The 11,043-nt window shown below is 41.7% G+C and overlaps 1 protein-coding gene across 2 annotated transcripts; it reads right to left on the bottom strand.

The window, feature by feature from the left end:
- Positions 1-835: 835 nt before the first annotated feature.
- Positions 836-5,847, bottom strand: LOC145553192 (uncharacterized). 2 transcript variants are annotated; one of them, XM_081611908.1, is made up of 2 exons: positions 3,298-5,847; positions 836-2,793 (listed from the first exon to the last, which is right to left on the bottom strand). In XM_081611908.1, exons 1-2 carry the CDS (start codon positions 5,484-5,486, stop codon positions 2,232-2,234), a joined length of 2,751 nt encoding a protein of 916 aa, XP_081468034.1. In that variant the 5' UTR covers positions 5,487-5,847; the 3' UTR covers positions 836-2,231. The 2 variants fall into 2 exon arrangements, with proteins under 2 accessions (XP_081468034.1, XP_081468035.1); XM_081611909.1 differs by lacking the exon at positions 836-2,793 and having other exon boundaries at positions 2,973-5,847.
- Positions 5,848-11,043: the final 5,196 nt, after the last annotated feature.

The raw sequence follows: 11,043 nt of genomic DNA, 5'->3' as shown, positions 1-11,043 counted from the left end.
TAGACTAGTACAATTTAATTTTTTACATCAGTTATATGTCACCCCACAAAAATTACATAAATGTAATTCCAGTATATCTCCTCTTTGTTTTAGATGTGGTATGGAGGAAGAAACATTCCTTCATGCCACCTGGCATTGCTCTAAATTGCAGGGTTTTTGGAAGGGGGTTTGTGAAACGTTATCAGACATTCATGGCATCATGATTCCAATAGACTCGGAGATCTGTTTATTGGGGAACTTTACAAATTCCAATTTAAAGACAGTCTATGATAAGAAACTTACAGAAGTCCTTTTGGCAATTGCAAAGAAATGTATTACAACAAAATGGAAATCAGACTCCCTCCTCCCAATTAAAATGTGGCTTTGTGAGGTAAGTTTAGGCTCAAGGATCAGAGGTGAGCAGAAAATCAGGACCAGCCACCGCTTCAGTTTCTTCCATTTACTTTTTTTTATTCAGTCTTTACTCAGACTTCTCTCAAAGCATCCAAAAGCTCACTGTTTTTATACAAAATTGGCACCACACCTGTGCTTGATTGGACACAGCCACCAAGGAACAGGTAAAAAACATTTAAACAGAGAAACACAAAAAACTACAAATCAATTTACAAACTCCTATATAATGAAGTTATCTGCAAAATAAATTACATAATACAAGATAGCTCAAAAGGTTATTTTTAAAAGGAAAGCAAACAAACAATACACAAAAGAAAAACCCTCTAATTGGTAGAACCCAATAAGGTAATCACTGACATCATCCAGCCATTTAACCAAGAAGTACTGGGCCAGCCTCTCCCATACTCCTGCAGATCTACAAGGACAAATGATGTGAGTACAAAGAAAAGTAAGTACACCTTGAAACAACTTCAACCCATAATCCAGAAATAACAACTTTAACCTAAACAGAGAGATCTTGCAACATAATGCCAACACAAACAAACCCGGGATAGTAAGTGAAGCAAAATGGCAATGTTTGAATTAATTATTATAACCAAATATAAAAATAAGTGAATGAGAATAAGGGACAAGTGGTGAACACAAACTGAACCACTTTGTCACATTCCCCCCCCTTAAGTCATTTAGTCTTCATAGGAACGGGAAAGATAATCTGCCATCACATTTTTCTTTCCAGCTTTATACTGAATCTTAAAACGATAAGGTTGCAATGACAGGTACCATCTGGTGATTCTTGCATTGGTCTCTCTCATTCTGTTCATCCATTGTAAAGCTCGATCAGTTTCAAGCACAAATTCACCACCCAGCAGATAATACTTTAAAGTGTCAAGAGCCCATTTTATTGCTAAAGCTTCTTTTTCGATTGTTGAGTATCTAATTTCTCTGGGGAAGAGCTTTCGACTTATGTACTGCACTGGTCTTTGGTCGCCTCCATCACCTTGCAGCAACACAGCTCCTAGCCCCACCCCTGAAGCATCAGTCTGTACAGTGAATGGGCGTGTAAAGTCTGGACACTGCAACACAGGTTCATTACACAAACAGTTTTTTCAGATCTGCAAAGGCAGCCTCACTTTCTGGAGTCCATTTAATCTTGTTAGGACAAGATTTACGTGTCAAGTCACTAAGAATGGCTGGTCTGGTGGAGAAGTTGGGGATGAACCGACGGTACCAGCCAGCTAAACCTAGAAAAGATCTCAACTTTTTCTTAGTTGTAGGAGGAAAACAAGCAGCAAGGCTATCAACCTTACTCACCTGAGGTTGGTTAAATCCCTTGAGGACTCAGTTAGTGGAACTTGCCAATAACCTTTACAGAGGTCAAGTGTTGTCAGGTAGTTAGCATTTCCCAAGCGCTCAAAAGTTAATCAACTCTTGGCATTGGATACGCATCAAAAACAGAGACAGCATTAAGTTTTGAAAAATCTTTGCCTTGAGTCATTTTTCTTGGGAACAAGCACCACAGGGCTGCACCACTCAACTCTGGAAGGCTCTATGATCCCCATAGACAGCATTTCTTCCACCTCCTGTTTCAGAGCTGGCATCAGCTTTGCTGGAACTCTGGAGGTTGTATCTCTGATGGGCGGTTGATCTGTACTGCGAAGTCGTATGTCATGCTGAATGAGATGGGTGTAGCCTGGCTTTGTGCTGAAAAGTTCTTTTGGCAAAATAGCCAGCAGTTCTCCTTGCTGCTCTGACGACAGATGGCTTACATCTGGCAGAAGCTGTTCCCCAGTTTTAGATGGAAGGAATTGCTCCTGAAGCTCTTCTTCGTCGATTACAGCTCAAGCCCACAACTGTGTTGATGGAACTGGCCGTTCAATCCATTCCTTTAACATGTTGACATGAAAAACTTGTTGCTTTTTACGCCGATCTGGCATGTTGAGTTCATAAGTGACGGGACCTACTTTCCTGTTAATGAGAAAAGGCCCCTGCCACTTGGCTAGGAGGCTGCTCTCAGTCGTTGGCAAAAGCAGCAACACTTTCTGTCCTTCTGTAAAGGTTCTCCTGCGAGCTGTTTTATCATAGTTCTTCTTTTGGCGCTGTTGAGCTTCTACTAGGTGACTATGAGCCAGTTCCTGAAACTGTTCAAGTTTATCCCTCATTTTCAGCACATATGAGAGTGATGTACACTGTTTTTCAGGTCTTGTCTCCTCCCATGCCTCTTTGAGGACATCTAGTGGACCCCTGACAGTATGACCATACAAAAGTTGAAAAGGAGAAAACCCAGTAGATGCTTGAGGTACCTCTCTATAAGCAAAAAGCAGAAATGGTAACCACTGATCCCAGTCTTTCCCAGAGTCTTTTACAAACTTTTTCAACATTGACTTCAGGGTTTTATTAAACCTTTTGTTGGATAAATGTTATAATTATCTTTTTCTACTTATTAGTTTTCATTCTAAATAATGTAGTTATCTATAAAAGTATCTCTTCTGTTTATGAATAGTGTGTGGATTTAGTAGGAACTTGTGTCACATATTTGTTTCATGTGGTTGTAAAATCCCCCCTCACTCCAGAACGCCAGCAGACAGAGTAGCTGGTGTCAACAATGCATGCTGACCATTACCTTATAAGGAGAAGAAGGCCAGTTGGGGGCATCTGGAGAAGGAAGAGGAATGCATACTGTAAACCAGTTTCAGCCTGTTTGCTCCCCCACCTTTAGAAACCATCTGTAACCAGGGCTTTCCCTAAATAAAAGCGGGGAGAGCGGAATGCAAGCCAGAGTTTGTTTGGGGCATGTGACTGGTTGCATCTCCGAACACCTCTCCTCGCAGCGAGTTGAATTCTAATCTCTGTCTCCGTGTTTCTTTTGCAGAGTTATATACTTATGTCAGGGGTTAAACCTGACACCTTTCAACAAGTCCATCAGTTTGAGGATGGTAAGGACTAGTTTTGATCCCGCTAATTCCCAAAAGTTTATAAACCTCCTTCAGCAGGTTTGAAGTGAAGTTTGACCCTTGATCTGTAAGGATTTCTCTGGGAATTCCCACCCTTGAAAACATCTGTATCAGACAATTGGCTATTTGGCGAGCTTTCACTCGTCTCAGTGGGAAAGCCTCAGGGTACCTTGTCGCATAGACCACTAGAATGTATCTATGTCCTGAGCTGCTTCTCTCCAACGGACCAACAATGTCCATGGCAATACGAGAGAAGGGGGTGTCTATTACAGGCATAGGAATAAGTGGGGCTCTGTCACCTTTCTTACTCGGAGCTGTTAACTGACACTGTGGACATGATTTGCAGTATTGTACAGTATCTGAAAACTGTTGAGGCCAAAAAAAACGGCTTGACATTCTGGAGAAAGTTTTCACATATCCCAAATGACCTGCCCAAGGAACTGAATGGGCTAACTGTAAAACTATTGGCCTTAAGCTTGTGGGAACTACCAACTGGTCACCCACTTTGCTACGACGATACAGGCGTTCATTCTTTATAATGAAAACTTCTCGAACTCCCTCTGTAATCTGTGTTGATTCTGGTACACACTTAGCAAAAAGAGGCGTTAAAGAGGGGTCTTGCCTTTGAAGTTGGACAACATTGCTCGGAATTACCAGTAGCTCATCAATTTCAGGTTCAGAAAGTAACTCTGCAACTTCTGTCCCCCTTACCCTCTCATGTCTCCTCTGCATTCTGCTTTTTCTTGAACATTGTCGTCTTAATCCTTCCTCACCAGGAATTTCAGTGTTAGCAAAAGGTAACTCAATCAAACCAGGCTCTGACTGAGACCTTCTAGAGCTAGACCTAGTGACGGCTAGCAGACCCTCACTTGAAATATCTAGATCTTTCTCTTTCTTTGCTAACAGGTCCCTAAGGAGTGGCATATCCCGTCCCAATACAACCTGGTAGGGAAGTTTATCCATCACTCCTACAGTAAGTGAATGTTCCTGTTCATGAACTTGAAGGACAACATTGGCCATGGGGTAATCAACGTCATCACCATGAACACACCAGACCTTAACTTTACCAGAAAATTCGGTGTCTCTGGGAAGACAATCTTGCCTAACGAAGGTGCGGCTACTGCCTGAATCTAATAGGGCGACACATGGCTTTCCCTCAATGAAAACACAAATGGTGTGCTCCTGACCCCTTGAAGGTACTGCAGACTCAGGTTTTTCCTCCAGCAAATCAAAACACTCTGGTGAAAAACACATGCAAGTCTTACTGACTTGTAGACCCGGGCAATCAGCCTTAAAATGACCAGTTTGACCACAAGCGTGACAAACCAAAGGACCTCTTTGCTTAAATTCCCTGACACGGTTATTGCCGCTGATTGGGGAACTGTCTTTGGGATATTTATGTCTGTATCCATTCCCAGCCCCCGACTTACCCACCATTAAGGGGCCTGCACTCTGTTTCAAAGTCATGAACCCTTTGTGTGGGCGGCGAGCCGCAATGAAAGCCTCAGCCATCTCTGCAGCTTCCTTTGAAGTGGAGGGGTTGCGCTCCTTCACCCAGGTTCGAAGATTCGGGCTGAGAACTCTCAGAAACTGCTCCAGCACCACGACATCTCCGATTTGCTCTCTTGTCTTCTTCTTTGGAACCATCCACTTTTCATACAGGTCTTTCAGGCGTGTTCGCAGTTCCTTGGGTGTCTCGTCATCCCTCACCGATGTGGACCGGAACCTGGATCTGTAAGTCTCAGCACTTATTTCAAACTTCTCCAGCACAGCAGTTTTTACTTTGTCATAGTCCATTGTCTCATCAGTGTCCATAGCTACATAAGCAGCTCTTGCTTTACCGCTGAGAAGTGGTGCCAGATGCAGGGGCCATTCTGTCCTTGGCCACTGACATCCGGTTGCAATTCTTTCAAATGTTGTCAAATAATGTTCAATATCCTCATCCTCACAATAGGGCTGCATCTTTGGACCTTTCCAACTGGTTGGTCTCAGACTGGATGCTTGTGGTCCCTCAGATGTGCTGGGAGGGCTTCGTCTCTGTTGCACCAATTGTGGCACCTTTGGCCTCACTGCAGGACCGGGAAGTGTTCCAGGATCAGCTACTGCACCCTCCAGCTGCATCTGATGCTCTTGACGTTCCATTTGGACCTCCTGCTAAAGTTGACTGAACTGGTGTTCCATTTTCCTCCACCGATCCTCCTGGCATTGTCTGTCCTGCTCCCATTTGGTTTCCTGGTCAGCATGCTGCTGCATCAAGCCTTTCAATAAAGCTGAGAGTTCAGAAAAACTTTGTGCCTCAGTTTGCTGCTCACCAGAAGCTTCTGGCAGATTTTCATAATCTTGGGCCCCCTCTGTGGAACACTCTATTGGCCCCTGATGCCTCTTTGATTTGACTGATTTCTGCATTTCTGACACCTATCGGCCTGGAACCACCGCTGCCACCATTTGTAAGGTAGTTTAGGCTCAAGGATCAGAGGTGAGCAGAAAATCAGGACCAGCCACCGCTTCAGTTTCTTCCAATTACTTTTTTTATTCAGTCTTTACTCGGACTTCTCTCCCAGCATCCAAAAGCTCACTGTTTTTATACTAAATTGGCACCACACATGTGCTTGATTGGACACAGCCACCAAGGATCAGGTAAAAAAACATTTAAACAGAGAAACACAAAAAACTACAAATCAATTTACAAACACCTACATAATGAAGTTATCTGCAAAATAAATTACATAATACAAGATAACTCAAAAGGTTATTTTTAAAAGGAAAACAAACAAACAATACACAAAAGAAAAACCCTCTAATTGGTAGAACCCAATAAGGTAATCACTGACATCATCCAGCCATTTAACCAGGAAGTACTGGGCCAGCCTCTCCCATACTCCTGCAGATCTACAAGGACAAATGATGTGAGTACAAAGAAAAGTAAATACACCTTGAAATGACTTCAACCCATAATCCAGAAATAATAACTTTAACCTAAACAGATAGATCCTGCAACATAATGCCAACACAAACAAACCCGGGATAGTAAGTGAAGCAAAATGGCAATGTTTGAATTAATTATTATAACCAAATATAAAAATAAGTGAATGAGAAATGATAAGGGACAAGTGGTGAACACAAACTGAACCACTTTGTCACAGAGATTAATAGCTGTGTGACACTAGAAAAAAATAACCTATTGGATGCAGAATAGAAGTAAGACTTTTTATAAAATATGGCAGCCTTTTTTAAGTTATATGCAAAATCTACCAACACATTTGATTGATTGATGATCCTGTAATCGAGCTGGACTCGACAGGATTTATGAGCGAATCTGATACCATCTGTCTCTCAATCTATTTCCGATTCATATAGATTTTATTTCATCCCTATAGATTACCCACCCTGCCCACCCCCGTCCAGTCCTTCTTGTTATTTGGTTGGTGTGTTATATTATTGTAAATGTATTTTAGTTTCAATATGTCTCATTGTTTGAATTGTGCTTCATTGTGTACCAGTTTTGTCCCGTCAGTTAATACCTGTGATGTTACTACTAAAAATCAAAAATAAAATATTCTAAAAAAAAAAGAAAAGAAAGGGAACTTTGGTCGGTTCACGTAACCAGGATGAGAAGTCTTCCAAAACTAACAGCTGACATGGTGCAAAAACTGAATATAACATAAAATGTTTTAAATCACTAACATTTAATTTGTAAGATACTTTTCTTAGTTATTAATAACATGCTTTGACTGAAAATTGTATTATCTTGTTTTAGAATTAATTTAGTCAATGATGAATGTATTTGAAATGGTATTATTTTTGACTATATTAGAATCAAATGAAAATCTTTTGTTTAGTATTAGAAAGTACTTAAGTTTATGGTGAATGAATGTCTTAATTCTTATTTTGAATATTAGGTTAGAAACAGGAATTGTACTCCATTATTTTCTGTTGATATTATCTATTGCTTTTGTTTGAGATCAGGACTAAACTTTGGAGATGCTGAGTGCAGAAGAACAAAATTGGGTTTTTGGAGATAACTTTTCATTGAATTAAAATACAGTATTAAGGGTTTGTTCCTGGCAGAGCAGAAGAGAAACCAGAATTTTACAGCTACCTGTGAGGTTCCTTCATCTGTTTCTCTTTGATGGCTACAGATGGCTGTAGAGCCGCAGGAGGCTGGCTAGTGTTAAGAAAATACATTTAAAATAAGTTAGTTTTAGAATTTATCATGACTTGATTGAAATACTCTAATATAGTTTTAAAATTTATAACATATTCTGACCTATTGATCTTTATTTTACTTGTAGTTAAAGCAGATTGTTTGTTAAGATCTCTGATCTGCTCTTTGTCTGTCTGGGAAACAATCAGTAGGAAGTTCTAGCTTTTCACACTGAAATGTGAAAGCCATAAACCACCATGAATTCGAAGCGTCTGCTTCTACCTTATTTAACAAAAGGTGTTTGATCTTGTGAACAAATTGCAGGGGCTGTCTAGATTAAAAAAGGGCCAGAGATGCCTTCCAGTTGGTCAACTAGAGATGCGCCTTATTTGAATACATTAAAGAGGAAAACACACCTACAGGTATAAAAGTTTGTGCACATGGGAAACAATTCAGAGAAAGCTGATTTTGTATACTTCTGCACCAGCTCTTTCTCCAAGGACGTCCTTGATATTTCTCTGTCTTCTTGTCTCAGGTAACAATGTTTGTATCTGTGTTTCTCCAGTTTCCTGTTCTATCTTATACTTTCTTCTGATTGGATTAAATTATGTAATTATGTGACGTCAACACGCGTTGTCATGTTTCTGTCCCCATACGTGGCCACGTGAGAGAACCCAGGATCAACAGGAAGAATCAGAGCCAGATTTTTTTGCTAAATTTAATTGTATAAAAATTCTTCCTTAACAATATATATGTCCGATCTTCTAATTTCCTTTGCTGCATAATGTACATTTAATTTATTCTGGCGTTAGGTAAATGTATCTTGAAGGAGAATAACACTTAAATTAGCGGTTCTCAACGTGGGCGGTACCGCCCCACAAGGGGCGTTCAGACTATGGCAGGGGGCGCTGGGATGTTTTTGGGGGGCGTTTGGTCGAAGGTAAACTTTACACCTTAAATCCACAACAATACCAGTTTAGACTTTGGTATCGATGGCAGCTCATCTTCTATTCAGTGTTTGTAGCTTCATGGCGCAGTCCGCTCTGCATCAGTTCAGTGTTATACCGGCTGATGATGCTGCTGTGATTCACTTTGTCTGGTATTTATGTAGGCTACATATGTTTTGGCAGTTCTGTGATCATGTCAAAGCAGCAATTTATATTAAAAAGTGTTTTTTTTCCGTTTGAAAGCTGCCCGCTTCCATGGAAGAACAACAGAAAATCGCTCTTACAAACATGTAATTACTAAAATCACGATACCCTGACTTTGTATCCCTCTGAAAAATGAACCCATTTAAATAAAGAAATCCCTCCATGGGTGATTCCTCGATAGAGAGCGTTAATTATATAGTGTTAACACGGTGCTGTAAGTGGTCCGGTATGAAACGGGGTAATAGAACAACACAGCACTTTAAAATTTCAATAATCAGAATGCAGAAATTGTTTCCGTTGTTTTAAAAGGTTTATGTCAGTCTGCCTTTTCCCCATCGACATGTTTCCCGACCGCCCTGCACCTTAGGGAGTTAAAAAAACAAAACAAAAAACCGGCGCGCACATTGCGCAAAACTCTGAAAGTTAGTTAGTTAGTTAGTTAGTTAGTTAGTTAAACTTTATTGTCACATTGCATACACAAGGTGAATACAAAACGAAATTTCGTTGCATACAGCTCAAGACAGTAAATATGTATCTAAATATAGAAAATATAGAGTGAAGGAATAACAGTAAAAGAGTTCTTTGTTCTATGCAAGAGGCAGATATAATGTGGAGACCAGATTTTCAAGTGCAATACGGTTGGGAGTTCAGCAGTCTAATGGCAAGTGGAAAAAAGCTGTTTCGGAACCTGGATGTCCTGCACCGGATGCTTCGAAACCTCTTTCCAGAGGGCAGCAGGGAGAACCATCCATGCTGTGGGTGTGAAGGGTCTCTGACGATGTTTCGACCTCGGGACACGCAGCGCCGGGATGAAAGGTCTTGAACGGAGGGAAGGGTGGCCCCCATGATCCTTTCTGCTGTCCGCACCACTCTCCTCACGTTCTTCCAGTCGGAGACGCTACAACCACCACACCACACAGAGAGGCAGCTGGTCAAGATGCTCTCTATGGTGCTTCTGTAGAACGTCTTGAGGATGGGTGGGGGCAAGTGTGCTCGTCTCATCCTCCGCAGGAAATACAGACGTTTCTGTGCCTTCTTGACTAGAGACGCGGTGTTCACAGTCCAGGAGAGGTCGTTAGTGATGTGCACCCCCAGAAATTTGGTGCTGCTGACCACCTCCACAGCCGAACTATTTATGAGCAGTGGAGAGTGGCTGGGCCGATTTTTCCTGAAGTCGACGATCATTTCTTTAGTCTTGTCAACATTCAGGATCAGGCTGTTCTCTCTGCACCAAACTACTAGCTCCTCCACCTCCTCTCTGTAGTCCAGGTCATTATCATCTGTAATGAGGCCCAACACCGTTGTGTCATCCGCGAACTTCACAATGTGATTGGTGGCGAACCTTGGGGCACAGTCGTGTGTCATCAGAGTGAACAGCAGAGGACTCAGGACGCAGCCCTGAGGGGAACCTGTGCTGAGGTTGATGACATCGGAGGTGTGTTGTCCAATCCGGACTGACTGTGATCTGTCGGTGAGGAAGTCTAATAGCCAGTTCCGCAGGCGGTTGCTGAATCCCAGGTGTCCCAGTTTTTCTGCCAGATGCTGTGGGATGATCGTGTTGAACGCTGAGCTGAAGTCCAGGAACAACATGAAACAGGACAAGTGGGACATAAAACGGAGCGACGAACTAGATGTGAATTATGACATAAAAACAGAGAATCCGACGCTGAACAGTGAAAAATCAACACATGATGTGAAACACGTGACGATTAGGAGGCGCAGCAGGTGATGAGTGAAAATTACTGATGGTCAATAAACGATCAAATAAATTTAGCAACAGGAGAGAAACTAAAGTGGACATAGCAATAAACCAAGAGGATAAAACTAATCAAATGAAACTAAATGGAAATGAATGAAGAACAAAATGCAAGAATAAACAAAGAAACTAAAGTAAATACGGAGGAATAAACTGGTATGGCAAGACCTTTCGAGCAATAATTAATACAAAGGACTGTATGGTAAGAATAAACAGACACTTCCAGATAAAAGGTAAAATAATATTGTTGAAGTGCCATGGGCAGGGGCGCAACTACACATTATTCAGGTGGATGCGAAAACATAAATCGGCGCCCCCCCCCCCCACGAAGGAGCGTAGAAACATACACTCACCTCCCCCCAAACCACCTCCTCCAGACGCCGATACGTTTAGGGCAGAACTCGCTACATTTACCCAGTTATGTGCGTGAGGTGAAGGAGCGTAAGGGGCGCGAAGTGTACGGGAAAACATAATCGGTGCGCCGATTCAAAACATCTGCAATAATGATAGTAATATTAATAATAAAATAATTGTCAGTGCAAAGTAACCTACAAATTCTTTGGTGGGGGGCAGTGAGGGACCTGGATTAGGGCTAGGGGGGCGCTGACCCGAAAAAGGTTGAGAAACACTGACTTAAATAAAAGTCCA

This window comes from Poecilia reticulata, chromosome 10, assembly GCF_904066995.2.
Source record: "Poecilia reticulata chromosome 10, P_reticulata-male-v2, whole genome shotgun sequence".
Taxonomy (NCBI): Eukaryota; Metazoa; Chordata; class Actinopteri; order Cyprinodontiformes; family Poeciliidae; genus Poecilia; species Poecilia reticulata.
This window is presented reverse-complemented; position numbering and strand designations above follow the sequence as displayed.